Source organism: Oncorhynchus clarkii, chromosome 4, assembly GCF_045791955.1.
Source record: "Oncorhynchus clarkii lewisi isolate Uvic-CL-2024 chromosome 4, UVic_Ocla_1.0, whole genome shotgun sequence".
Taxonomy (NCBI): Eukaryota; Metazoa; Chordata; class Actinopteri; order Salmoniformes; family Salmonidae; genus Oncorhynchus; species Oncorhynchus clarkii.
The window spans coordinates 82,315,627-82,342,431 of NC_092150.1; the positions used below are offsets into that span (position 1 = coordinate 82,315,627).

At 44.3% G+C, this 26,805-nt stretch overlaps 1 protein-coding gene across 1 annotated transcript in view; it reads left to right on the forward strand.

Moving 5' to 3' along the window:
- Window positions 1-26,127, forward strand: part of LOC139407370 (sodium/potassium/calcium exchanger 4-like) — a 42,504-nt gene extending 16,377 nt beyond the window's left edge. The window contains exons 3-17 of the mRNA XM_071151090.1: window positions 4,354-4,430; window positions 5,150-5,224; window positions 5,568-5,652; window positions 6,130-6,233; window positions 9,960-10,034; window positions 10,152-10,177; window positions 10,323-10,376; window positions 14,792-14,889; window positions 17,966-18,135; window positions 18,587-18,731; window positions 19,524-19,690; window positions 19,780-19,894; window positions 20,093-20,205; window positions 21,246-21,311; window positions 21,819-26,127. Of these exons, the coding sequence (XP_071007191.1) occupies window positions 4,354-4,430; window positions 5,150-5,224; window positions 5,568-5,652; window positions 6,130-6,233; window positions 9,960-10,034; window positions 10,152-10,177; window positions 10,323-10,376; window positions 14,792-14,889; window positions 17,966-18,135; window positions 18,587-18,731; window positions 19,524-19,690; window positions 19,780-19,894; window positions 20,093-20,205; window positions 21,246-21,311; window positions 21,819-21,968 (1,520 nt within the window). The 3' untranslated portion in view covers window positions 21,969-26,127. The remainder of the gene's footprint in view (window positions 1-4,353; window positions 4,431-5,149; window positions 5,225-5,567; window positions 5,653-6,129; window positions 6,234-9,959; window positions 10,035-10,151; window positions 10,178-10,322; window positions 10,377-14,791; window positions 14,890-17,965; window positions 18,136-18,586; window positions 18,732-19,523; window positions 19,691-19,779; window positions 19,895-20,092; window positions 20,206-21,245; window positions 21,312-21,818) is intronic.
- Window positions 26,128-26,805: the final 678 nt, after the last annotated feature.

The window sequence follows — 26,805 nt, forward strand, 5'->3', positions numbered from 1 at the left end:
CTGCCACAGTCCTAGGTGCACCCGGATAAGAACATGAAATGCATGCATAACATTTGGCAGAGATGGCAGACCATATCCATGTACTACACACACACACACACACACACAGCCTATTCAGTCATGTTGATGTACCAATACATATGGAGATGTGCATGTCAAGTCCAAGCTTAACAAATGTATTTAGTGTGTGAGAGAGAGACGTGGCGAGGAGAGCACTAGGGCTACTTATGATCACAGGCCTAATGTCCAGACAGTTGTGGCCTATAGGATCTGGTATGTGGCAGGAGATGATTGGATAAGAATCTCATTGACCAACCAGTGGTTCGCACTAGCAGGGCAAAGGCTTGTGCTGGTAAACCCTCCAACAGAGCTCTGGACTTAGATTACTCCTGGGGCGGGGGTGTGTGTGTGGGTGTGGAGGAGACGGATAAACAAAAGTGTTGCCAGCATTTTCTTGCATAAGCAGCCGCTACTCGTCAGGTGTCCAAACAGAAAATCCAGTGATTTATTAATAGACGTTTCTCTCTGCCTTCCCAGTTAGACTTCCCAATGAAACAATCCCAAACAAATTCAACAACAATGTGACAAAGGAGGTTATTCTGCTGTTGTCCTTTTCACAAGGTCCATTGAGCACACTATGTATTTACGTGGTACAAAATGTAGCTTGTTAATGTCACACATTAGTGCCGGTTTACACTAACTGCCGTTGTGGAAAACAATATCGATAGAATGTACATTTTGTAGACCGACTAAAATACTACTTGGGCATTTAAAAAGGTCATCGGTGGAAATAAAATCATTTTTAACATTGTATTTTGGCTGAGTCAGATGGCTCAGCTCAAGTGACGTAAAGCTGCGGTGACAGCATTCACTGCTACTATCGTTGGCACAGAATCTAATATGATAGAAGTTAACATATTATTTAAGGGCACCAAACTATTTTAACCTTGCATGTGTGCAATATGTCACTCAGACTTTATCTTAGCCTACTACTTTGTACGTTGTTTTGTCATAGCTAAAGGTATTCTAGTTGAAATTGATTCACATTGGCATGCTTTTAGTATGACTTTGTGGATTAGGGTCCTGTACACTGAAGTTGTACAACTGATGTGCAACACATTTGGCACAAGAGATGTGATTCATAACAGAAAGAGTTTTTCTAAACAATAATAAATGCCGACTTTGTGGAAACTCTCCGTTGGATCACAACCATTGTGTCGTGCATCAGTTGTACAACTTGAGTGTCTATACCGGGGCCAAGGTGTATCACTGCATGTGATTTTGAAGTTACATTATGGCAGTGCATTAATGTATGGTGTGCCACTTCATTCATATCAAAGTGGTGCCGTGTCCATTTTACACATTTAGCTGGTACACAGATATACCTCTCTTATGCATGGGTAGGAAGGGTGGTGAGAGCCTGTGTATCAATTTGTGCTTACCATGTTCAGGAATGTTGATTTGATATATAAACAAATATCCACCAAGAACATTATTTCAAAGTTGACTCGGGTTGAAACGAAATGATACACAGCCTACTCCAAAGACATATCCCCCAAAAGGGTTCCACACACTGTTTCACATTGACCAGCTGCAACAACCTGCGGCACACAGCAGCGGGTTGTCAGTGCAACTGCCGTCACCTCTGGATCCCACTTGTGTGCCGCCTTTTTTTAAAGGGTGAATCTGCATTTCGAAAAATAAATCGGCAACCCCACCACTGATTTGGTGAACAGCTGAGGGATGGGACTGGATTAATGTAACCCCTCTCAAACTCATGGACAGAGCTATATATCTATATGGACAGAGCTATATATCGATGCATGACCATCCATGAAATCAAAATGAAAGTTTTAACCATGCTTTAATGCTATAGTGTTTGTTTACAATTACGTTTGTAAACAAAAGTAAAACAAGTTTTATTATTCAACAATCAAAGCATATATATTAATTTTAAACGTCTAAAAATGGATGTAGAAACCGCAGATTGCCAATGTTTAAACATCAACACTGTCGGAGCAACTATATATCGATGCATGATGACTGTTCCAATTAATAGCGAGACATTTGGCAGAAAGCGAGCATATAGATAGGCCAAGGTTATGTGAGGGTGTTAATCTAGCTAGTCTATATGATGCTATTCTTGGGCCAGGTTTGAGACGCGTCATTTAATCAAGCAGCACGCTCACGCCTAAGGGCTGCTCCCCTTTCTGTCTGCTGTAGCAGTAGCCTAGCGAACTCCCCGCCTATCCCCGTGTGGCAACGGGCTGTTGAAGCATGTTCGTGTCCGGACTGACCTCCGCAGGGAAGGACACGGGCAAACCCTGCGCAAACGGTGTCCGGTTCACTGTTTACAACGCGGTGAGCGAGAGGCGACCCCCTCCGTCCGCTCAACTGTGCGCTAGCTCCCGGTCGGGTCCTCCTAAGTACTTTTTTGCTATCGCACCTATTTATACCACGCGCACAGCCAGATCTGATTGCATCGTGGCACCAAGGGATTGTGCCATTAACTGCAAAGAGGGAGAGATGGTGATGGCTGGTAGAGCCATTCAATTATTGATTGACTCACAGAACACATCAGTCGGTATTGGAAGACATAACGGGCAAACGTGGACTATACAGAGAGCGGGTTAAAGCCACTCTAGGGGAAACGTATGTTATTTACTTGGATGGCAGCTCTATTTGATTCCTCTAAGCTTTGTAGTCGTCATTGCCAAATTAGTCAAGTTAATGATGCCTATGGTATTTCCCGAATTGGGCTATTAATGTTATTGTTGTGTTACATAATGCCACTCGAGTACAAAGCCTCCTCGTGCGCAGCTGTCGTTTTAATTTATTGCACCTGTGATCTCCAGAACAGTAGTCTACACGAAGCTTTCGCCACAATGACTGTCTTCATAAATACAATAGGCAACATCTAGTCAATGGTGTAATATTTTTCCGCACTGAATTTCACATATTGCCTTTGTTGACTATCTGTTGTGACATGCAGCATCCGACCTTGGGAGGACTCAGATATTTCTCTGTGGGGACTTTGTCACGTGGCAAAGTACCGACACTGCGCTAATATAAACAATTCATGCTGCTAGCGGAGATTAAGCACCATGGACAGCGACCAACGGGAATCCCCGATCTGACATTTAAACGCTCTCTTTCCTCGTCCCTACCTGCATGTCTACTGGGGAAGGGATGTCATAGGCCACTGTAATATCATATCCCTTGGAAGAGTTGGGCCAAAGCAATGTTGCCAAGGAGGATTTAGAACTTGGGTTAGTGAATCAGTCATGAGCGCCATCTAATGTATATAGACGGTGTATTGCACTAGGTGTGTGACAGGTGCACTGGTATAGGGTCTCAGGTGATCATGGCCATTTCATGAGTCTATATGCCGCAGAAGATCAAATGTAGGTTATTGGTGGGTACTTAGTATGAAACTGTGCTTAGTACTTCTGTTGGTTTTTGAACCGTAATGCATGATTGTTTGCATGACTATTGTATCAAGGCATGTGCAAATGCAGGAGAGCTGATCTACACGTAGCCTATGGGGGCTTTTGGACAATCTAGAATCATATAACTTCATGGTCTGGTATCCTGATTGCCTGTGATATTATTCTACACGATGGAAGTAATGGGAAGAGAAGGTACATGCAGGTGGGAGTATATCTGACTTCTGGTGGATACAACATCATTCCTACTCCAGACACTAGCTGGGTCCCATGGAGGGCCAGTCTGTTGCTCACTGCTGTGGCCAGATTCTCAGCAGAGTGACCACGTTTTTGGGCAGTACAGGGATCAGTAGAGTCAGGGGTCAACCTGTGTTCTGGCCAGGTTTAGAGGTGGTGAATGAGCCTTGTGTCTGTGTCGCCACCTAGCTTCCTTGCACTCTATCAGGTCCGTGTTCAGTAGGGCACACTGTAAAGAAAGCTCTTTGAAATGTTTGCTATGAAAAACAAGGGTTTCATATTGGACAAGTTCAGGTAGTGTATATGTGGTTTTAAACTGTTTCTCCCTACTGAACACACAAACCAGTTCATGCCCTATGAGAACGACCTCATTGTCATTATTTTAGGTGATGCGGATGGGTCCATTGGTGACATAATGCAAACAGAAATGAAGTCGTGTTTCGGAGTTGACATGTATTTGTACACGCATTGTATCTTTACAAACTTCTGTCAATCACGTCACCACAGAAATTAAGTAATGTGTTTCGGAGTTGACTGGAACATTTTCAAAGTCTTTACAAACCTCTTGGTCAGTGCTGCCACCACGTCACAAGGTGACCTCGTCCTTGGAGTTTGGACATCTGGCACATCAGTCACATTACTGACATGCGGTGATGTTTTCTCTCCTCAGCGATCAAGGAGTTCCCTGAAGACCTTTTCACCAACAACGAGCGTAAGAGTGGGGCCGTCCTGCTGCACATAGTGGCGGTAAGGCAGCTCTTTGAATGTATCTATTACTAATTATGATGCTTTCATCACTGGTCCAGTCCAAAATCAACCGCTGGTCCTACAGTGCCCCCTGTGGCTGGGCTGGAGCACAGCACCCTCTGGACCCAGTGTCTGTCTTGATCTATAATTTATATATCTATCACGTCAGCTGTACTGAAATAGAATAGTTTTTTTTTCTCTCACTCCCACAATGCTAAGGAACAATTGCCTGCTCACATCTTTGTGCTGTCTTGCCAACTGCTATGGTTATTTGGCATGAAAATGATCACAATAGTTGGCTATACAGCACAAATAGATCTGGGACCAGGCTAGGTGGATATTGTGCAGTATCCACTGCAGTTAATGTCTAAGCAATATACAAAAATTTTCAACGTGATTGTAGCCATCTGATCTGAGATTGATATCATTCTACTAGGTGGTAGTAGTAGTTCCATCTTCAGATATGTTAGGTAGAATGTTCCCCACATTTATTACCTTAGGTATGTAATCCTAGATGTTTCTAATCCTCTCAGATCTACGTCATACCTAGCAGCTATGTGTTAGGGCTCCATTTTGGGATTGGTCGATAGTGCTCTCTAGGTCCTTCCTTCCTTCCTTGATCTGCCAAGTTCCCTATCAGTTAAGCCAATTTCTGTTGAGTTAATGTTTGACGCGTATGCTCGCACACACACCATGACTTCTCTCCCGTCTCTCCACAGGCCCTCTATATGTTCCTGGCCCTGGCTATAATCTGTGACGACTACTTTGTGACATCGCTGGAGAAGATCTGTGAGGTGAGGGACAGTTTCCCCCCACCCTTGTTAGGAACACAATCTGGTGAAAGTGGTCAGAGATATTAGGCCTTATGTTCTTAACACAGGTAAGTTTTCTGCTAACATAGTAGCTAGGTTGGCACTTTATTTCTCGAGTAAAACTTTCACTAATCAATATTCTTTGAACTGAATCAAATGTTCCTAATGAAGTACTTCTCTATTCTATGATTGATTTGCGTGTGAAGATACATGAAGTGCCACATTTTAAATGCAAAGCTTTTTGGAAGCTCACCTTGAGTAAGCTCTCTGGTCTCCTCTCTGGTCTCCTCTCTGGTCTCCTCTCTCGTCTCTTTCTGTCCGTCAGAAACTAGACCTAAGTGAGGATGTTGCCGGAGCCACTTTTATGGCAGCTGGGAGTTCTGCTCCAGAGCTGTTTGCCTCTGTCATTGGTAAGATATGACACACACACACCAACACATCTCTGATACCCAGAAGTAAAATCTTGTGTATTTGCGTCAGATGCTGGATTATGTTTTGTGGAGAGATGTATGGGATAAAATACTAACCACACTAGAGAAGTCTCCACCCCCCCCTCCTCCCCTAAACGTAAACTTTCAGACAAAGCATGAACCAAATGTCCCCTCCCCATTCTGAAATGTGAAAGATGTCAACTCCTGGGAAACTGTGATTTGTCCAAATGATCAGTGTCTAAAAAAAATCTGCGTACTGGAAAAAAGTGACTTAATCATCACATCCCACAGTCTTCTGACAGACACTACGTGTGTCTGTTCACCAGATTTAACACGCGCACACACAGACACACACACACCAATATATCCAAATATAAAAAATACACACACACACACACACTCTCCCAGATGGCTGTTGTCAGGACTGATTGTGGATGGCTCCCTCCCTCTGTGCAGGTGTCTTCATCACCCACGGTGACGTGGGGGTTGGGACAATCGTTGGCTCAGCCGTCTTTAATATCCTGTGCATCATCGGTGTGTGCGGAATCTTCGCCGGACAGGTGTGTGTGTGTGCGTGCAGGTCTCGTTTAGTGCAGCATTTGCGTTTAGATCACTTATGGGCTGAGAAGTAAATGGGAAGATTGAGTTCCCCTAAGGGGAACCATGTCCAGATGACTGTTGATGTTTGTCTTGGAAAGCATATTTCTGGGCCTGTATTCAGAAAGAGCAGGAGTGCTGATCTAGGATCAGTTTAGCCTCTTTTAGATGATAATGAATAGGATTACAGAGCCTTCAGAAAGTATTCAGACCCATTAAAACAAAATCATCAGCAATCTGCACACAATACTCCATAATGACAAAGTGAAAACAGATTTATTTTGACATTTTTGCAAATGTATTAAAAATAAACAAATACCTTATATGTACAGTTGAAGTCGGAAGTTTACATACACCTGATTTAGTTCACCTTTTATTTCTTTCATCACATTCCCAGTGGGTCAGAAGTTTACATACACTCAATTAGTATTTGGTAGCAGTGCCTTTTTAAATGGTTTAACTTGGGTTAAATGTTTTGAGTAGCCTTCCATTCCTCCTGACAGAGCTGGTGTAACTGTCAGGTTTGAAGGCCTCTTTGCTCACACACGCTTTTTCAGTTCTGCCCACACATTTTCTATAGGATTGAGGTCAGGGCTTTGTGATGGCCACTCCAATACCTTGACTTTGTTGTCCTTGAGCCATTTTGCCACAACTTTGGAAGTATGCTTGGGGTCATTGTCCATTTGGAAGACCCATTTGCGATCAGGATAACTTCCTGACTGATGTCTTGAGATGTTGCTTCAATATATCCACACAAGTTTACTTCCTCATGATGCCATCTATTTTGTGAAGTGCCCCAGTCTCTCCTGCAGCAAAGCACCCCCACAACATGATGCTGCCACCCCCGTGCTTCACAGTCAGCTTGCAAGCCTCCCCCTTTTCCTTCAAACATAACGATGGTCATTATGGCCAAACAGTTTTATTTTTGTTTCATCAGACCAGAGGACATTTCTCCAAAAAGTACGATCTTTGTCCCCATGTGCAGTTGCAAACTGTAGTAGAGGTCGACCGACTATGATTTTAACGCCTATACCGATTATTGGAGGACCAAAAAAAGCCGATGCCGATTTAATAACTATATATATATATTTTGTAATAATGACAATTACAACAATACTGAATGAACACTTATTGTAACTTAATATAATACATCAATAAAATCAATTTAGCCTCAAATAAATAATGCAAAAACAAAGTGTTGAAGAAAGTAACTTTCTTCATCCACAGGTACACCTCCAATTGACTCAACTGATGTCAATTAGCCTATCAGAAGCTTCTAAAGCCATGACATAATTTTCTGGAATTTTCCAAGCTGTTTAAAGGCACAGTCAGTCAACGTTAACTTCTGACCCACTGGAGTTGTGATACAGTGAAATAATCTGTCTGTAAACAATTGTTGGAAAGATTACATGTCATGCACAAAGTAGATGTCCTAACCGACTTGCCAAAACTATAGTTTGTTAACAAGACATTTGTGGAGTGGTTGAAAAACGAGCTTTAATGACTCCAATCTAAGTGTCTGTAAACTTCCGGGCTTCAACTGTACGTATTCAGACCCTTTGCTTTGAGACCCTAAATTGATCCTTTATGTTTGTACAAGTTATTTGGTGTCCACCTGTGGTAAATTCAGGTGATTGGACATGATTTGGAAAAGCACACACCTGTCTATATAAGGCCCCACAGTTGACAGTGCATGTCAGAGCAAAAACAAAGCCATGAGGTCGAAGGAATTGTCCGTATAGTTCCGAGACAGGATTGTTTCGAGGCACAGATCTGGGGAAGGGTACCAAAACATTTCTGCAGCAATGAAGGTCCCCGAGAACACAGTGGCCTCCATTCTAAATGGAAGAAGTTTAGATTCACCAAGACTTCCTAGAGCTGACTACCCGGCCATACAGAGCAAACGGGGGAGAAGGGCCTTGGTCAGGGAGGTGACCGAGAACACAATGGTCACTCTGACAGTGCTTCAGAGTTCCTCTGTGGAGATGGGAGATCCTTCCAGAAGGACAAACATCTCTGCAGCACTCCACAAATCTAGCCTTTATGGTAGAGTGGCCAGCCCGCTTGGAGTTTGCCAAAAGCCCCCTAATGGACTCTCAGACCATGAGAAACGAGATTCTCTGGTCTGATGAAACCAATATTTTATTCTGGCCTGAATGCCAAGCATCACATCTGGAGAAAACATGGCACCATCCCTGCTGTGAAGCGTGGTAGTGGCAGCATCATGCTGGGAAGCGTGGTAGTGGCAGCATCCATGCTGGGAAGCGTGGTAGTGGCAGCATCCATGCTGGGAAGCGTGGTAGTGGCAGCATCCATGCTGGGAAGCGTGGTAGTGGCAGCATCCATGCTGGGAAGCGTGGTAGTGGCAGCATCCATGCTGGGAAGCATGGTAGTGGCAGCATCCATGCTGGGAAGCGTGGTAGTGGCAGCATCCATGCTGGGAAGCGTGGTAGTGGCAGCATCCATGCTGGGAAGCGTGGTAGTGGCAGCATCCGTGCTGGGAAGCGTGGTAGTGGCAGCATCCGTGCTGGGAAGCGTGGTAGTGGCAGCATCCGTGCTGGGAAGCGTGGTAGTGGCAGCATCCGTGCTGGGAAGCGTGGTAGTGGCAGCATCCGTGCTGGGAAGCGTGGTAGTGGCAGCATCCGTGCTGGGAAGCGTGGTAGTGGCAGCATCCGTGCTGGGAAGCGTGGTAGTGGCAGCATCCGTGCTGGGAAGCGTGGTAGTGGCAGCATCCGTGCTGGGAAGCGTGGTAGTGGCAGCATCCGTGCTGGGAAGCGTGGTAGTGGCAGCATCCGTGCTGGGAAGCGTGGTAGTGGCAGCATCCGTGCTGGGAAGCGTGGTAGTGGCAGCATCCGTGCTGGGAAGCGTGGTAGTGGCAGCATCCGTGCTGGGAAGCGTGGTAGTGGCAGCATCCGTGCTGGGAAGCGTGGTAGTGGCAGCATCCGTGCTGGGAAGCGTGGTAGTGGCAGCATCCGTGCTGGGAAGCGTGGTAGTGGCAGCATCCGTGCTGGGAAGCGTGGTAGTGGCAGCATCCGTGCTGGGAAGCGTGGTAGTGGCAGCATCCGTGCTGGGAAGCGTGGTAGTGGCAGCATCCGTGCTGGGAAGCGTGGTAGTGGCAGCAGTTTACCTTCCAACAGGACAACAACCCTAAGCACATAGCCAAGATGACAGAAGTGGCTTCGGGACAAGTCTCTGAACATCCTTGAGTGTCCCAGAGCCTGGACTTGAACCTGATTTGAACAACCGCAACACTCTCCACCCAACATGACACGAGCTTGAGAGGATCTGCAGAGAAGAATGGGAGAAATTCCCCCAGTACAGGTGTGCCAAGCTTGTAGCGTCATACCCAAGAAGACTCGAGGCTGTAATCGCTGCCAAAGGTGCTTCAACAATGTACTGAGTAAAGGGTTTGAATACTTATGTATATGTGATATTTCAGTTTATTTTTATAAAGTAGCAAAAATGTGTAAACCTGTTTTTGCTTCGCTGTTATGAGGTATTGTGTGTGAAAACTATTGAATCAATATTATCAGGCTTTAACCTAACATGTGGAAAAAGTCTGGGTTTCTGAATACGTTCTGAATGCGCTATACGTAGAAAAGGGGATCCTAGATCAGAACGTCTAGTCTGAGACACTTTAGTTGCTGAATACCAGAACGGATCTCTTTCCTGACTCTTTCTCTTTCTAGGTCGTAATGTTGGGTTGGTGGTCTGTTTTCCGAGATTCATTCTACTACATCTTGTCTATCCTAGCTCTTATTGCAGTAAGTCTGACATTAAATTGATCTTAACATGTACTGTATGCCACCATAAACAATATATTTATTGAATACTTCCTAACTGTCATTGTTTTGATTTCTTCCCGTGATCTTTTTCCCCAGTTCATTTACGATGAGAAGGTGGTGTGGTAAGTGATCTGCCCTTTTTTTAAATATGACCTTTGATATTTCATTGGTTATGTACCTGAACTCTGCTCCTTATTGGGCGATATGTGATTTTATCGGGTTACTGTGATGTGATTTCATTGGTCTGTGCTCCTCTGTCCGTCTCAGGTGGGAGAGCCTGGTGTTGGTGCTCATGTACTGTGGATACATCCTCATCATGAAGTAAGTGCTGCACTACTAAGTCTGACATCACGCAACTCAGGGCGGCCAATGAAACTGAGGGTGGATATCTTCTCCTGTACTTTTTAGCCAGTAGTTCTAAAAATAGAGCTAGCGAGCCAAAAGTGGTCCCCGGAAAAAATAAATAAAAAAATGGTGTACTACTTCATATGCAGTACCAGTCAAAAGTTTGGACACCCCTACTCATTCAAGGGTATTTCTTTATTTTGACTGTTTTCTACATTGTAGAATGCCAAGAATGTGCAAAGCTGTCATCAAGGGTGGCTACTTTGAAGAATCTCAAATTTAAAATATATTTTTTTAACACCTTGTTTGGTTACTACATGATTCATAGTTTGTCTTCACTATTATTCTACAATGTAGAAAATAGTAAAAATAAAGAAACCCTGAAATGAGTAGGTGTGTCAACTTTTTTGACTGGTTCTCTATATGCAGATATGTGAAAAGTATGTGGACACCTGCTTGTTTTTATTTATTTAACCAGGCAAGTCAGTTAAGAACAAATTCTTATTTTCAATGACGGCCTAGGAACAGTGGGTTGACTGCCTGTTCAGGGGCAGAACGACAGATTTGTACCTTGTCAGCTCTGGGATTTGAACTTGCAACCTTCCAGTTACTAGTCCAACGCTCTAACCACTAGGCTACCCTGTCGCCCCGTTGAACATCTCATTCCAAAATCATTGTAAGTAATATGGAGTTGGTCGCCCCTTTGCTGCTATAACAGCCTCCACTCTTCTGGGAAGGCTTTCCACTAGATGTTGGAACATTGCTGCTATAACAGCCTCCACTCTTCTGGGAAGGCTTTCCACTAGATGTTGGAACATTGCTGCTATAACAGCCTCCACTCTTCTGGGAAGGCTTTCCACTAGATGTTGGAACATTGCTGCTATAACAGCCTCCACTCTTCTGGGAAGGCTTTCCACTAGATGTTGGAACATTGCTGCAGGGACTTGTTCCATTCAGCCAGAAGAGCATTAGTGAGGTTGGGAACTGATGTTGGGTGATTAGGTCTGGCTCGCAGTCGGTGTTCCAATTCATCCCAAAGGTGTTCAATAGGGTTGAGATCAGGGCTCTGTGCAGGCCAGTCAACTTCCACACCAATCTCAAAAAAAACATTTCTCTATGGACCTCGCTGTGTGCATAGGGGCATTGTCATGCTGAAACAGGAAAGGGCCCTCCCCAAACTGTTGCCACAAAGTTGGAAGCACAGACTCGTCTAGAATGTTATTGTATGCTGTATCGTTTAAAATGTCCCTTCACTTGAACTAAGGGTGCTAGCCCAAACAATCAAATCACATTTTATTTGTCACATACACATAGTTGGCATATGTTAATGTGAGTGTTGCGAAATGCTTGTGCTTCTAGTTCTGACAGTGCAGTAATATCTAACAATTCCCTAACAACCACCTAATACATACAAATATAAAGGGGTGAATGAGAATATGTACATATAAGTATATGGCCGAGCGGCATAGGCAAGGTGCAATAGATGGTATAAAATGCAGTATAGACATGTAAACCATTATTTAGAGTGGCATTGTATAAAGTGACTAGTGATCCATTTATTCAAGTGGCCAGTGATTGGGTCTCAATGTAGGCAGCAGCCTCTGAGTTAGTGATTGATGTTTAACAGTCTGATGGCCTTGAGATAGAAGCTGTTTTTCAGTCTGTCAGTCCGAGCTTTGGTGCCCCTTTACTGACCTCAAATTCTGGATGATAGCAGGGTGAACAGGCAGTTGCTCAGGTGGTTGAGGTCCTTGATGATCTTTTTGGCCTTCCTGTGACATCGGGTGTCATGGAGGGCAGGTAGTTGGCCCCCGGTGATGCGTTGTGCAGACCACACCACCCTCTGGAGAGCCTTGTGGTTGTGCGCGGAGCAGTTGCTGTACCAGGCGGTGATACAGCCCGACAGAATGCTCTCGATTGTGCAGCTGTGAAAGTGTGAGCGTTTTGGGTGACAAGACACATTTCCTCAGCCTCCTGAGGTTGAAGAGGCGCTGTTGCGCCGCCTTCACCACACTGTTTGTGTGGGTGGACCATTTCAGTTTGTCAGTGACGTCTACGCAGTGGAACTTAGACCATTATTCCTCCTCCACCAAACTTTACAGTTGGCACTATGCATTCTGGTAGGTAGCGTTCGCCTGGCATCCGCCAAACCCTGATTCGCCCATCGAACTGCTAGGTGGTGACGTGTGATTCATCGTTCCAGAGAACGCGTTTCCACTGCTCCGGAGTCCAATGGCGACGAGCTTTACACCACTACAGCCGACGCTTGGCATTGCGTATGGTGATCTTAGGCTTGTGTGCGGCTGCTCTGACATAGAAACCCATTTCATTAATCTCCCGACGAACAGGTCTTGTGCTGCCGTTGCTCCCAGAGGTTTGTTTGGAACTCTGTAGTGAGTGTTGCAACCGAGGACAGATGCTTATTACATGCTATGTGCTTCAGCACTCGGTGGTCCTGTTCTGTGAGCTTGGGTGACCTACCACTTCGTGGCTGAGCCGTTTTTCCTCTTAGACGTTTCCACTTCACAACAGCACTTCCAGTTCACTGGGGCAGCTCTAGCAGGGCAGCATTTTGACTTGTTGGAAAGATGGCATCCTATAACGGTGCCACGTTAAGTCACTGAGCTCTTCAGTATGGACCATTCTACTGCCAATGTTTGTCTATGGAGATTGCATGGCTGTGTGCTCGATTTTATACACCTGTCAGCAACAGGTGTGGCTGAAATGGCCAAATTCACTCCTTTTGAAGGGATGTCCACATACTTTGGGCCTTTTATTATATGTGCACCGCGTCATTGCTCTCTCTCTGTCTCTCTCTGTCTCTCTCTGTCTCTGTGTCTGTCTCTCCTTCTCTCTCTCCTTCTCTCTCTACTTCTTCTCTCTCTGTCTCTCTGTCTCTCTGTGTGTTCATCTTGCTAGCTGTCACTCAAATGGCGAGGGGGTGAAGCTCACTGGCTAGAACTTGATTGCTAGGGGGCTGGCCCACGTGGGGGGAAAATGTAGGGAAATTGGTGAAGCACAGCTACCAGAAAACACCCTAGAGATTTGGTGGCTAATTGAGTTAAGACTGTAATTCTGGTGATAGATTGAACATGTGAAGCAACACAAACATTAACACACGCACTATACACACGCACTATACACACGCACTATACACACGCACTATACATACGCACTATACATACGCACTATACATACGCACTATACATACGCACTATACATACGCACTATACATACGCACTATACATACGCACTATACATACGCACTATACATACTCACTATACATACTCACTATACATACTCACTATACATACTCACTATACATACACATGGATTTAGTACTGTAGATATGTGGTAGTGGTGGAGTAGGGGCCTGAGGGCACACAGTGTGTTGTGAAATCTGTGAATGTTTTTAAAATGGTATAAAATGCCTTAATTTCGCTGGACCCCAGGAAGAGTAGCTGCTGCTTTGGCAGGAACTAATGGGGATCCATAATAAACCCCAGGAAGAGTAGCTGCTGCCTTGGCAGGAACTAATGGGGATCCATAATAAACCCCAGGAAGAGTAGATTCTGCCTTGGCAGGAACTAAAGGGGATCCATAATAAATACAAACTACACATTGACACATCCAGCCCAAAGAGGTTTACATTTTCTGTAACATCTCTTTTAAGATGTTGTGTATATATTTCTAAGAAATGTACAAAGACTGAATGCAAAGATATTGAATTTGAATTTGATTTTTGGGGGGATGGGAGTTTTTTATTTTATTTTTCTGTCTGTTTCTGCCTTGGTTCATCCAGGACACTTTCTGCTGCCAGTAATCTGTCTCTCAGCCCCAGCCTGCTCACTCCCAGCCCAGCCATAACACTTTAATCCACCCTCTGCAGTGGCTAAAGAGCACCAGACTTAACTGGATATCACTTGTCTCCTGTCTAGTTTGGAGGAAAGGACTTCTGACTGCCCTTCTATGACCCATTATGAAAGCCACTCGGAAAATAGCCTACTCACGGACTATTTCAGACTTTTCCGTCCATAGGGGTTGCTGTATCATTAGAAGTGTGCATACATAGGATGTCAAATATATAACATGGTTCACATTCCCCAGAAGTTGCAGAACTGAGTTTTCCACAGTTTTTGTAAATATGACCAGTTGTAACAATGTTGATGCAGTTTACTGTATACACACGGCCAGTTTACAGGATCCAGATTAAACCTATTAATCCTAGTCCTAAAATGTTGTTTTTTTCAATGGAGAATTAAGTGAATTTATTCATCTGTGTCCAGGAAACTGGTCCCTAGAGTTCACACAGCACTGCATACAATTGAGTTATTGGCTGTTGATGAACAAGGGAGCCATTGACCAGTGTCCCTCTCCCCTCTTCTCCCAGGTTTAACCAGAGCTTGCAGAAGTTGTTCACGGGGAAAGGGGGTAAAGACAAGAACCAGGCCAACGGTAACGCTGCGGCCAGCAGCGAGATGGAGGATGGTAATACAGCTTGTTATGGGGCTGCTGACCCCTCATTACCTATACTCAGCACAGCAGCAGGTAAGGCTGACCAGACAGGCTGTAGTACACACCAAGGCTTCTCAAAGACATATTCTCAACTGGTCTTCTTTGAAATTCCCAAAATTGACTAATGGCTGTTTTTTTTTGAGGGAATGGCTGTTTTTTTTTGAGGGAATGGCTGTTTTTTTTTGAGGGAATGGCTGTTTTTTTTTGAGGGAATGGCTGTTTTTTTTTGAGGGAATGGCTGTTTTTTTTTGAGGGAATGGCTGTTTTTTTTTGAGGGAATGGCTGTTTTTTTTTGAGGGAATGGCTGTTTTTTTTTGAGGGAATGGCTGTTTTTTTTTGAGGGAATGGCTGTTTTTTTTTGAGGGAATGGCTGTTTTTTTTTGAGGGAATGGCTGTTTTTTTTTGAGGGAATGGCTGTTTTTTTTTGAGGGAATGGCTGTTTTTTTTTGAGGGAATGGCTTGGCTGTTTTTTTTTGAGGGAATGGCTGTTTTTTTTTGAGGGAATGGCTGTTTTTTTTTTGAGGGAATGGCTGTTTTTTTTTTTGAGGGAATGGCTGTTTTTTTTTGAGGGAATGGCTGTTTTTTTTTGAGGGAATGGCTGTTTTTTTTTGAGGGAATGGCTGTTTTTTTTTGAGGGAATGGCTGTTTTTTTTTGAGGGAATGGCTGTTTTTTTTTGAGGGAATGGCTGTTTTTTTTTGAGGGAATGGCTGTTTTTTTTTGAGGGAATGGCTGTTTTTTTTTGAGGGAATGGCTGTTTTTTTTTGAGGGAATGGCTTTTTTGAGGGAATGGCTGTTTTTTTTTGAGGGAATGGCTGTTTTGTAGAGGGAATGGCTGTTTTTTTTTGAGGGAATGGCTGTTTTTTTTTGAGGGAATGGCTGTTTTTTTCAATTGCGTTGGGTTGTGGAAGGGAAGTTGGAATATGGACTTCTGGGATTTGGGTAGGACTTCCTCTGTCAGTGTGGTGAAGGTGTTGCAGTTCAACAGTCTCCATTCTACTACGCTGACTAACACTGGATAAGAGGTACCCTTCTGCTCAACCACAATGCGCTCTCTTTCTCTCACTGCCTCTCTCTCTTTCTCTCACTGCCTCTCTCTCAGCCTAGACACCTTATCTTTGGTATTAATGTCATAAGTGGCTTGTAACTTGTGTAGATGCGACCCATATCTTCCTGTTTCTTTCCACTGTCAAAGCGCCTGTCTGTTTAGCCTTACTAAAACCTTCTGTTGCTTATTGTGTGTAGTAACTGTTTCTGCGTGCTAGAATGCAGTGTTTCTCTGCAGCGTGTTGCTCTGCTTGTCTCTTGATGTTTCAGCCCACTGACCTATGGTACTAAATATCCAAATACAGGGAATGTTTGTCAGCTTTGTTTACTTAATGTATGCATATCAATTTCTATATAATCAATATACTCTTGCTAATTGAATATAGAACACTTAAACCCTGCAGCCAATCATTATACTAGGAGTATGTTTAAAACACAAGTGAAAACGTTTCGCGAGAAGGTGTTTTTACACCTTAAAATAATTGTCCAGTGTTTCCAGATTTATATTAGATATGACCTCTATTTAGTTACAGTGTGAGTGAAAAAAGGTTTTCCTTCCAAAACCACAAGTTAAAAAGCATGTTTTCTGTGTTGGTGTTTTCCATTAGCACCGGCCGTCCGCTAGTCATTTTCACACGGCTACTTTTTCCACTTCATATTATCTAGACTGTTTTTCATTTAAAAGTTTCAATTCGCTAGTCCATCAAGCCCCTCTGCCTCTAGAATGACTGACATGCATCTTCTAGCCATCTTTTGACAGAATAGGTGCATGTCAGTCACTAAGCAAGCGATGACGGGGAAACGCAGGCTGCTCTGTCTCGACTCTGTGGTTGATTGCAGTCAAATTTCTTTACACAGAGGAGGGAGAGGGCATGATGCTGGTGAATTTCCGCGTCCTATGTAATGTAAGTGGTAACAATGAGTTAATCAATTTAGCCTAAGTATTGTTTTAATATTATTTTCTTTCACGTAGCCACCACGCGGAGTCGTGGCTCATGGGCTTTTTACTGTGCGTTGATTGACAACTGAATAGCAAGTGTTGACTAGTTTTATTTATAATACAAATAATTATCTGATACACAACCAAAACAAATAGCCAATGCATTCAACAAGTTTGTAGAGTCAAATCCTTGACGTAATCGTTGCATGCTATGAATATGGGACAAAATACTAAGCTTTTGACTACATTAATATACATGTGTGAATTTGTCCCAATACTTTTGCTGCAATTTCTGAACGGTGCCCCCGGGTTATGGATTAAAACAACCTTAAAGCTGACAGCCTGCTGCTGAACCTCTGTCACTGTCCCAATACTTTTGGAGCTCACTGTATATTCTATAGGGCCCCAACTAATGATTATTAATTCATTTAGGCTATGTCAAATCTGACAGATACACTTCACTGATATTCTTTTTTTTTTCAAGATGTGGGCAATTTACTTCATTTTTCTGTTCTAATAAAATACATAATTTGAAGAACAAACATTGTGGCAATACATATTTTGCAGTAAAACTGTGAAGACTTTAATCTCATGAGAAGACCAGTTAAACGTTAAAGGGTTAAATGTTCTCCTAGAAAATAGAAATCCTGCTCATATTGGCCTAGATTTAGATGACATTCAAACAACTAACAATACACTCAACACATACATGTTGAAATGAATGTCAAGTCATGTCTTTTCTACAAGAGTCCACCAAAATAGAGCTCCTTAGGCCAAAAATGACTAAGGGAATGACCTTATCCCCTGAGGAAATAGCAAACAACTGTCTGAGATACAAGTTTGAGGTAGAGTTATGAAGTGTTTTGTTCTCCAATTTATGTTTTGGCCACATACGAGTACAGGATGAGACAACAACAACTTGTGGGTATGAGTTTTTTTTTAAGTGATTTACACTGGATAATTACTTCAGTGTTTTTTTTTTGTGTGTTTTTTGCTAGCATGTTTGTGTGTTAGCGTCTGTGTGCATGTCAGTTTGAAGGACTAATGTGTCTGTCCATCTCCAGTTAAGCCCAGTAAGGCTTACAGTCGTGGCTCTGTGGTCATGGTCGATGAGATTATGCACGCCAGCCCTCCCAAGTTACGCTTCCCAGAGGCCGGCCTCCGCGTCATGGTCACCAGCCATTTTGGACCAAAGACCCGGCTGCGCATGGCCAGTCGCCTCATCATCACTGAGGTATGGATAGATAGGGATGCAACTACAGGAACGAGATGAGGAGCAGATGTTAAAAAATGCAATCGTCTCAGATATAGATTTTATAGTGTTCATTAGACACCAGACAGAAAGAATCTGACTGAAACAGCGGGGATCTACTTGGGGTGTGTTCACTAGTCGCAGACCGTAGCAAAACGTTTGGTCTGTTGCGAAACGTTTTGCGCTCTGCAACTTAACTCCAAACGGAATAAGTTTTACAACAACAAATGTAGGTTCTATTGGATTAATTCAGGTAGGTCCCTCCCTGTTTCGCTCTGTTTCCATTTGGTTGCTAGAGTAAACGGTAAAGTGTTTCAGTTGAAAAACGTTTTGCAACAGGCCAAAAGTTTTTCTACGGTCTGCGAGTAATGAATTCACCCCTGGACGTTTTCGGATGTGTACCGTAATGAACTGTTTTGCCTCTTCCTCACAGCGTCAGAAGCTAGTCCAGGGTGCCAACGGGGTGGAGACCCAGGTTCTGGAGGGGAAGGTGGACATTGAGAATGGCAACGTGCCTGAAGACAAACCAGCAGAGGAGGAGCAGGAGAATGAAACCATCTCCCCCTTTCATATCCCTGGTGTGTGTGTGTGTGTGTGTGTGTGTGTATTAGCGTGATGTTTATCCAGACAGTCTAACATGACTGTCGATAGGAAATGTTTTGTCGACAAGATTGGTGCCATTTGCTTCCACTTCAGTAGACGTGTTGCCATTACCCAAATGATCCAGTGACTTTATCATATCATGACTCTAATGATCTCTGACACTGTTATGTGCATGGCAAACTCTAATGATCTCTGACACTGTTATGTGCATGGCAAACTCTAATGATCTCGGACACTGTTATGTGCATGACAAACTAATGATCTCTGACACTTATGTGCATGGCAAACTCTAATGATCTCTGACACTTATGTGCATGGCAAACTCTAATGATCTCTGACACTGTTATGTGCATGACAAACTCTAATGATCTCTGACACTGTTATGTGCATGACAAACTCTAATGATCTCTGACACTGTTATGTGCATGGCAAACACTGCCAAGTGTGTGTATGAAACAGACTTGTTTCAGCTGTCAAGTGCTTAATGATTAAAGTAGCTGAGTTAAATTAGTTCTGTAAGTTGTGTGGGCTGGAACAAATACCTTCATTCCTCTGTGGATCTCCAGGACCAGAACACTGTTCTAGAATGTTGTAGAGTAGTAGGTTCATCCAGGGAGTTTGTCACCACTGTGCTTCTGCATGCTTTTCCAGACTGCTTTTCCAGACTTAGCCCCTTGGTTTACTGTAAAGCACTTTGACTGGATGTAAAAAGGGCTTTATAAATACATACAAATCTATCAAATGTATCTGCCACTGCTGTTCTGCAGATGGCATCGGCAGCAAGTGCAAGTGGCTGATCTCGTGGCCCCTGCTGCTCCTCCTGTTCTTCACCATCCCCAACTGTGCGAAGCCTCGCTGGGAGAAGTTCTTCATGGTCTCCTTCTTCCTTTCTACCGTCTGGATCGCTGTCTTCTCCTACTTCATGGTCTGGATGGTGAGTCTCAGGGTAGAGCGTGTGTGTGTGTGTGGGGTCATTCTGGTCAATTATCAGCCGTAACGTGTGTGTGGGGGGGTGGGTCACAGGTTACCATCATCGGCTACACCCTTGGCATCCCAGATGTCATTATGGGCATCACCTTCCTGGCAGCCGGCACCAGCGTTCCAGACTGCATCGCCAGTCTCATTGTTGCTCGGCAAGGTACAGCTCTAGTTTCTGTCATTTCCCTGAACTGTTTGATAGGACATCTAGTCATTGGCTTTTTTTCATTGGGTGGGTGGGGGGGTCTTCGGACTGTACCATCTTTAGCGATACTCTTTAAGGCTTTTCCAAGTTAATTCTGGAGGTTGTTTTTTTATGTAAAATGCTTATATTTGAACGACAGCTATTTGTGTTTAGGATTGGGTGACATGGCAGTGTCCAACACCATCGGCAGTAATGTGTTTGATATCCTGGTTGGGCTGGGCGTTCCTTGGGCACTACAGACCATGGCGGTCAACTATGGCTCCGAGGTAAGAACAGCTATAGGGAACGGAGTAGGGTGAGGTTGACCCCGGACACTGATCTTGGATCAGTTTAGCTTTTTAGTTAGGATGGGGGGGAGTGGAAGCTGATGCCTTCACCCTGGAGCATAGGGAACAGAGCCCACTGCTGAGAGCCCACTGCTGAGAGATGTACAACTTTAGCTCAATATGCACAAAATATTTGTAGTATAGTAGTCATCTTTCTGGAAGTGAATACACTCAAATTAATTCAAGTGTTCATCACTCATGTTTTGAAGAGGGGAATAAAACCTTTTTAAGGACTGTTTCAGTACTGTGTGAGTCCTTGACCTTATTGTCGCTCCAGCTCTCTCCCACCTGTCTACTAGGAGTGCATCTCAATAGTAAAGATGTTCTCTGCTCATCATGGCTGGAGGAAGCCACTTAAGACTGTAGAGATACGCCCCTTGAGTTAACTAATACAGGGGCTGACTATGACCTGGAGCCGTGTGTTTACAGGGGCTGACTATGACCTGGAGCAGTGTGTTTACAGGGGCTGACTATGACCTGGAGCCGTGTGTTTACAGGGGTTGACTGTGACCTGGAGCCGTGTGTTTACAGGGGTTGACTATGACCTGGAGCCGTGTGTTTACAGGGGTTGACTGTTACTGTCTTTACGGAGGTTGACTGTGGCTGTCTTTACGGAGGTTGACTGTGGCTGTCTTTACGGAGGTTGACTGTGGCTGTCTTTACGGAGGTTGACTGTGGCTGTCTTTACGGAGGTTGACTGTGGCTGTCTTTACGGAGGTTGACTGTGGCTGTCTTTACGGAGGTTGACTGTGGCTGTCTTTACGGAGGTTGACTGTGGCTGTCTTTACGGAGGTTGACTGTGGCTGTCTTTACGGAGGTTGACTGTGGCTGTCTTTACGGAGGTTGACTGTGGCTGTCTTTACGGAGTTGGGAACAACTTTTAGAATGTTGAATATTGTTCTAATTCTAAACTATCAGTTAGAAAACATGATTGAAATATTCCCCGTCTAACTAACGTGCACTATGCCTTCCCCCTCTAGGTCATGATCAACAGTCGAGGACTGGTCTACTCTGTGGTGTTGCTACTGGGATCTGTGGCTTTGACGGTGAGCAGATACCCTCTTTTGTAGAGCAGGATGCTTGTAATGCCAGGGTAGTGGGTTCGATGGGACCACCCATACGTAAAACATGTATGCACGAATGACTAAGTCACTTGGATAAACATTTCTGCTATATGGCATATTTTATACATGTATTGTAGTCTCTACACACACACACTGGTCAGTAGTGTAATATCTATGACTGCTGCTGACCAATCTGACAGTGTATTTATCAGGCTGTGGCCAGAGATTGTGTGCGTTTGAAAAAAGTGCAATAAGCTGAATTGCGCTAATGGAAAGGGTCATTAGATGAATTTGCTGATAAGGTACACAACATGCATGCTGTTGCACTGTAGTAGTTGTTTATGTCCCTTTAATGTACTGTGTTCCCCTCTGCAGAGGGACTATATATAGGATGTACTGTGTTCCCCTCTGCAGAGGGACTATATATAGGATGTACTGTGTTCCCCTCTGCAGAGGGACTATATACAATGTGTGTTTTCCTCTCTGCAGGTGGGGGGGATTCATGTGAACCACTGGAAGCTGGATCTGAAGCTGGGTATCTACACGCTGGTCCTCTACGCGGTCTTCCTGTGTTTCTCCATCATGATCGAGTACAACGTGTTCACCTTCGTCAACCTGCCCATGTGCATGGAGGAGTAGCTGGACCACACCCACCTCAACCAGGAAGCTCCACTCCCTCAACCCCTAACGGCAACCAATCACAATCAACTTTCCCCATCCTCCACCACGTTACTAAACCTGGTTATCTCCTGTCTGACAGGTCACCTGTCATTTTCAGAACTGACCTCTTGATCTGATCCTGGTCTTTAAATATTTTCTTTCCCTGTGCTTGGACTCACTTTCCCATGAGGCTTTGTTCTGAGGAGTGGACAGACGCATTAAACGAACTGGACCCATTTTCAGACTATTCCATTTTCCATTCCCCCATCCACACGATCTGTAGTCTGATTGGCTTTCCTTAGCCTTCCCCTGCAGGCCCTAGAATCAACCCTACAGTAGTCTGACTGGCTTTCCTTAGCCTTCCCCTGCAGGCCCTAGAATCAACCCTACAGTAGTCTGACTGGCTTTCCTTAGCCTTCCCCCACAGGCCCTAGAATCAACCCTACAGTAGTCTGACTGGCTTTCCTTAGCCTTCCCCTGCAGGCCCTAGAATCAACCCTACAGTAGTCTGACTGGCTTTCCTTAGCCTTCCCCCACAGGCCCTAGAATCAACCCTACAGTAGTCTGCCTCTTACAAACAACCCAAACATACCTCTGTCCAAGTTAGGGTTAGTCCTAACCCTCAACATTGACCCTCACCCCTTCTCCTACTCTTCCCCCATCCAAACTTCTCCTCTTCTCATCCCCACCCCACCGATCCACCCAAAGACCCTACAGAGAATACACAACCTCGCCCTAAAACTCTACCTCTCCCCCGAATCCTGCTTGTACCCTCAACCTTTCGAGGGGGAACTCTCCTCCTCCTCTTTCAGACCTGGACCCCTCTGACATAGTCCGAACTTTGACTTTTTCCAGATTGCTTCGTCCCACCCCTCTGCAGCAGACACTCATCTTTCACTCCTATCTACTCCTAACTTTTCTCTTCTCTCCATCAACTCTTAAAGACATTTTGTCAGGAAGCTTTGTGTCTCTGACTACCAGAAGAGTTTCATGTATATTTGCAGCACAATGGATAACTTGTGAACATGTTTTTTCTTGTTTTTGTATCGTGTTTTTGTTTTATAGTTTAAAAATTACTACAAAATACTTTTGAGAGCTTGTTGCAATCACAAAGGACATTGCCTGTTTCACAGTAATGAATTAGCACACAGAGAAAATACTTTTATTGTCAGGACATTTGGCTCTCCCTCGAAGGGAGGTGTCTGGCTCATGGCGGCAACTCAAATCCGTGGTGCTGAAATTCAGCTGTTTTTTTTTTTTCTTGTTCTGAGATATCACACACACCCCCTCAGACTGCACAACACTGAAGAGAAAAAACACCTGCTCCAGAGTTGGGAGATATCTTTTGGACGGTGTCCATATTCGATATTCGGACGTCTTTGGACAGTAGCATGTATATGTATAGTGTTACAGATGGGATTCGGTCTGTTCTTCTGTCTGCTCGACCCCCTTTGACCACCAGGGGGCAATGTCCCCTCACTCTGATCTATCTGCATGGCAGGGGTCTCAAGCAACCACATCTGTTTGGTTATCAGGGAATATCTGGAGCCAGATCCAGTAGGGGGCGACATAGGTGTTCTCTCTCTGAATTACTTGTAGATATTGCACTTTAAAACAAGCCAAGCTGTCCTCTCTTTCTGAATCAAATAGTGCTTCCTGTGTGTGTGGGGGTGGGGGGGGGGGGGGGGGTGTTTGTGTCTGTACTGTACTGTGTGTTTGTGTGAGAGAATGACGAGGGTGTGTGCTGACTTGCAGGCTCGCGCTCAGCTTGGTCTCACCGCCTCCCCTTTCCTAATCCCCTATAGACTTGAACCTCTAACATCGTGAGCACATACCCATTTCTGTCTGCAGTGCAATGCATGTTGGGACAATAAATGCAGGCTCCTCCATGGCACGACCCCACCCGGCACCCACTTTATAAATAAACGGCAGCTACATGCTACTGCAATCTAAGACATTTGACATCATGCAAAAACACCTGCAGGAACTTAGTCTACAATAAGCTGGAGAGACTTGCATTGATAGGGGACTGTTAAAGATGAGGACTTATCTTTCCCTTTGTGTTGGCAGCAGGTACTTGTATATGCAATCTCAACGTAATGTGTGTTGGACTCTGGAGGAACTACATTGGTGTTGCCATAATATTAGTGGAACATTTGAGCTCACTGGTCTGAATGACCTGCTAAAGGACCGAGCCAGAGGACATGGAGGAAAGGTTCTGGAACTGGAGATTCTGTGTGTGCGGGGGAGTCCGACCCTCTGGTACAAGGGCATTACTCAATCACCAACTCTACCTGAGGAGCGGAGGGGAAGGACTCCTGCGGGGAAACAACTCCCCCCCCCCCCCCCCCCCCAGGCTGGCTACAGATGGTTTAGTCCAGAATCCTCTGAACTTTCTGGAAGTTTTCCTTCTCCATGAAAGAACTTTGTGAGATGAGATCTCCACTCTGTATGAAGGACCTGAGGAGCAGACATTTTAGTAGCAGGACCCCTAAACTGATACCCTGGGGGGTAGACTCGCTGTGTTCAAGACTCTACTGCCCCCCCCCCCTTCTTTATCCTCCCTTCTCATCACACCCCGATGCTCTCTCTGACCCCCCCCCACCCTTCTCGACCATCAGTTTATAGCAGTTACCCCCACTGCTCTGTATATACCCCAGTGGGTCTTTTCCCCATAGAAGAAAAGTGTTCTCTGCTAGTGCCATTCTGACTCTCATTGTTGTCTTTGCAACGATCACTGCATTCTCAATCTTTTCACTGGTTCCTCTTAACTGTACATACATAGATATTTTTTGAACATATGATGCTAGCTTTTTGGGTCAAGAGTATACCTGATTTCCTTTGTACATTTCCCTTTGTTTGTCTTGGTTTTGAGCGGTGGGTTTGGGTCTGTGTACAACACCTGTGTGGTCATGTCCTTGGTCCAATCCCCAATGGACCCCTAGACCCTACGCCCTAGGTACTTGTGGAGAGTTGAGTGTTTAACAGCTGTCAGTAATCGCTCCACATTGCTCAGAAGTTTCACCATATTGCGCTAATACCAGTCAAATCCTCTCAGATCTCCACTAGTGTATAGGGTCTAGGGTTGCTTTAAATTGGGCCCTCGGTGCCAGGTCCTGAGAGGTGACAACGGGTGTATTCATTAGTTGGACTGCTGCAAAATGTTTTGAAACTGTTTACTTTAAACGGATAATGTTTTGCAACGAAAACGAGAGTTTCTATTGGACAAATTCAGGTAGGTCCCTCCCTGTTTGGTTCCTAGAGTAAACGGTTTGCGTTTTAAAGAAATGTTTTGCAACGGTCTGCACCTAATGAATACACCTCACCACAGCAGGTCACACTGCTCTTACTGCTTATCCTAACTCGTCTAACACCCACACATGGCACCGTGTAATAATTATCTGGGCAACCTGCCACAACGTTATCACTTTTTAAAAAGAAAAATAATTCAGATGCCATCAATGTCATAAATGGCATAGCTCTGCATCGAAAATACAGATTGTATGGAAACCATGTTGTACAAAATAAAAGTGGCCAAATCTACACACACCCTCCCCCCTATGGCAAAAATGACCATGAACCTCATTTATAATCTAGTAGTGTGATTTTAATTGAACTTTTCCTCAGTGTGTGTTAAGACTGTATTGCTCTGTGTACTAAACTATAGTTAAATCATCTCTTTATAGCACACCTTGTTGAAGAAAAGTTAATTGTCAAACTAATAGATTATAGAGGTTTACTGAATTTTTTTGCACTCAGCAACCAATTTGTTTGCACTATGAAAATGTTGCCCATACACACACACACACACACACACACACACACACACACACACGTTCAATAACTATGACTTCTCAACGCCAGAGTGGAGCCGTATGTAATTCTATTGAATGAATGAAACGACCTGATGCACTGTGAGCTCAATGTGATGTGAGAGTCATTTGTCAACCAATAAAAATGAGACATAAAACATAATGATAATATATTTAATGTAAAGTTAGTTAATATGAAACATTATCGAAAACATCTGTATAACTTATATGAATGTATTGTCTCGCTATACTGGACATATCCAAACGATGCATTTTACTGTAAAGCAATAACGTGAAAAAATTAAATTGCAAAAAGAATTCCTGAACATTTGTCTCTCCTTGAATACCAGATTTTTAAGTCACTTATTAAATGTAGAAATTTAGTATGGATTTTGATAACTGTGCTTTGACTTAAATTTCTCAGCTGTAGTGTGTGTCTACATACATGGGCATTAATATGGAGTTGCCCCCCCCCCTTCCTGCTATAACAGCCTCTACTAATTTCCACTAGATGTTGGAACATTGATGCAGGGACTTGCTTCCGTTCAGCCACGAGCATTAGTGAGGTCGGGCACTGATGTTGGGTGATTAGGTCTGGCTCGCAGTCTGCGTTCCAAAGGTGTTCGATGGGGTTGAAGTCAGGGCTCTGTGCAGGCCAGTCAAGTTCTTCCACACAGATCTCGACAAACCATGTCTGTATGGACCTCACTTTGTGCACAGGGTTATTGTCATGCTGAAACAGAAAAGGGCCTTCCCCAAACTGTTGCCACAAAGTTTGAAGCACAAAATCGTCTAGAATGTCATTTTATGCTGTAGCGTTAAGATTTCCTTTCGCTGGAACTAAGGGGCCCGAACCATGAAAAACAGCCCCAGACCATTATTCCTCCTCCAAACTTTACAGTTGGCACTGCATTTGGACAGGTAGCGTTCTCCTGGCATCCGCCAAACTCACATTTGTGATTTTAGGCTTGTGTGCGGCTGCTCAGCCATAGAAACCCATTTCC